Source organism: Suricata suricatta, unplaced genomic scaffold, assembly GCF_006229205.1.
Source record: "Suricata suricatta isolate VVHF042 unplaced genomic scaffold, meerkat_22Aug2017_6uvM2_HiC HiC_scaffold_19639, whole genome shotgun sequence".
NCBI classification, from domain to species: domain Eukaryota; kingdom Metazoa; phylum Chordata; class Mammalia; order Carnivora; family Herpestidae; genus Suricata; species Suricata suricatta.
The window spans coordinates 1-886 of record NW_021864481.1 but is presented as its reverse complement, the minus strand read 5'-3'; the positions used below and the strand labels follow the sequence as shown (position 1 = coordinate 886).

At 55.1% G+C, this 886-nt stretch overlaps 1 gene segment (V, D, J or C); it reads left to right on the top strand.

Annotated features, from left to right (window-relative positions):
* Positions 1-373: 373 nt before the first annotated feature.
* On the top strand, positions 374-825 carry LOC115284768 (the record flags this gene model as incomplete). The annotated part of the segment is given in 2 exon segments: positions 374-444; positions 521-825. Coding segments are annotated over 2 exon segments (351 nt in total), but the record flags the coding sequence as incomplete, so codon positions are not given.
* Between the last annotated feature and the right edge of the window lie 61 nt (positions 826-886).

The following is an 886-nucleotide window of genomic DNA, read 5'->3' as shown; positions in this document are numbered from 1 at the left end:
CACTAGACCACTGCCTTACCCTCCATTTCTGTGAACAATTAACTCGAGATTGAAATTGGAGCCCACAGTCACACATCCTAATGACAGAATGTAAGAGAAACTTCATAAGGTTTCCAAATCTTCATCAACTACAGCACTAACCCTCTCAAGGAAACAGGACCCCGGATCAGCTCATGCAGAACTGAATCCCAGATCACTAGGACCAGCTCAGTGGTCCCCATACTGCCCAACACCTGGACACCAGGATACCAGGAACTGGTGACAGTCACCTGGGTTCAATATTTTAAATGTCTCCCCTGCCCCATGGGACCCACATGCAAATGACTTGAGGTGCTCCCAGAAAAGATCCCCATCACAGGCAAAGGCCAGTGTGCGAGGTCTCCATCCAGAAGACAGACATGCAGATGCTGTGGTCCCTCCTCTGCCTGCTGACAGCTCCCCTGGGTGAGGGTCTGGGCGCTCTGGGATAGGGTCTTTCTGGGGGATGGGATGGACTCACCATGACTCTCCTTGCCCCCAGGTGTCCTGTCTCAACTTACACTTCGGGAGTCTGGCCCAGGACTGGTGAAGCCTTCACAGACCCTCTCTCTGACCTGCGTTGTCTCCGGGGGCTCTGTCAGCAGCAGTTACTACTGGAACTGGATCCGCCAGCGCCCTGGAAAAGCGCTGGAGTGGATGGGGTACTGGACGGGCAGTACCAGCTACAACCCGGCTTTCCAGGGCCGCCTCACCATCACTGCTGACATATCCAAGAACCAGTTCTCCCTGCAGCTGAGCTCCGTGACCGCCGAGGACACGGCCTTGTATTACTGTGCCAGAAGCACAGTGAGGGAGAGTCACTGTGGGCTCAGACACAAACCTCAGTGCAGGGACCTGGAGAGGCTGG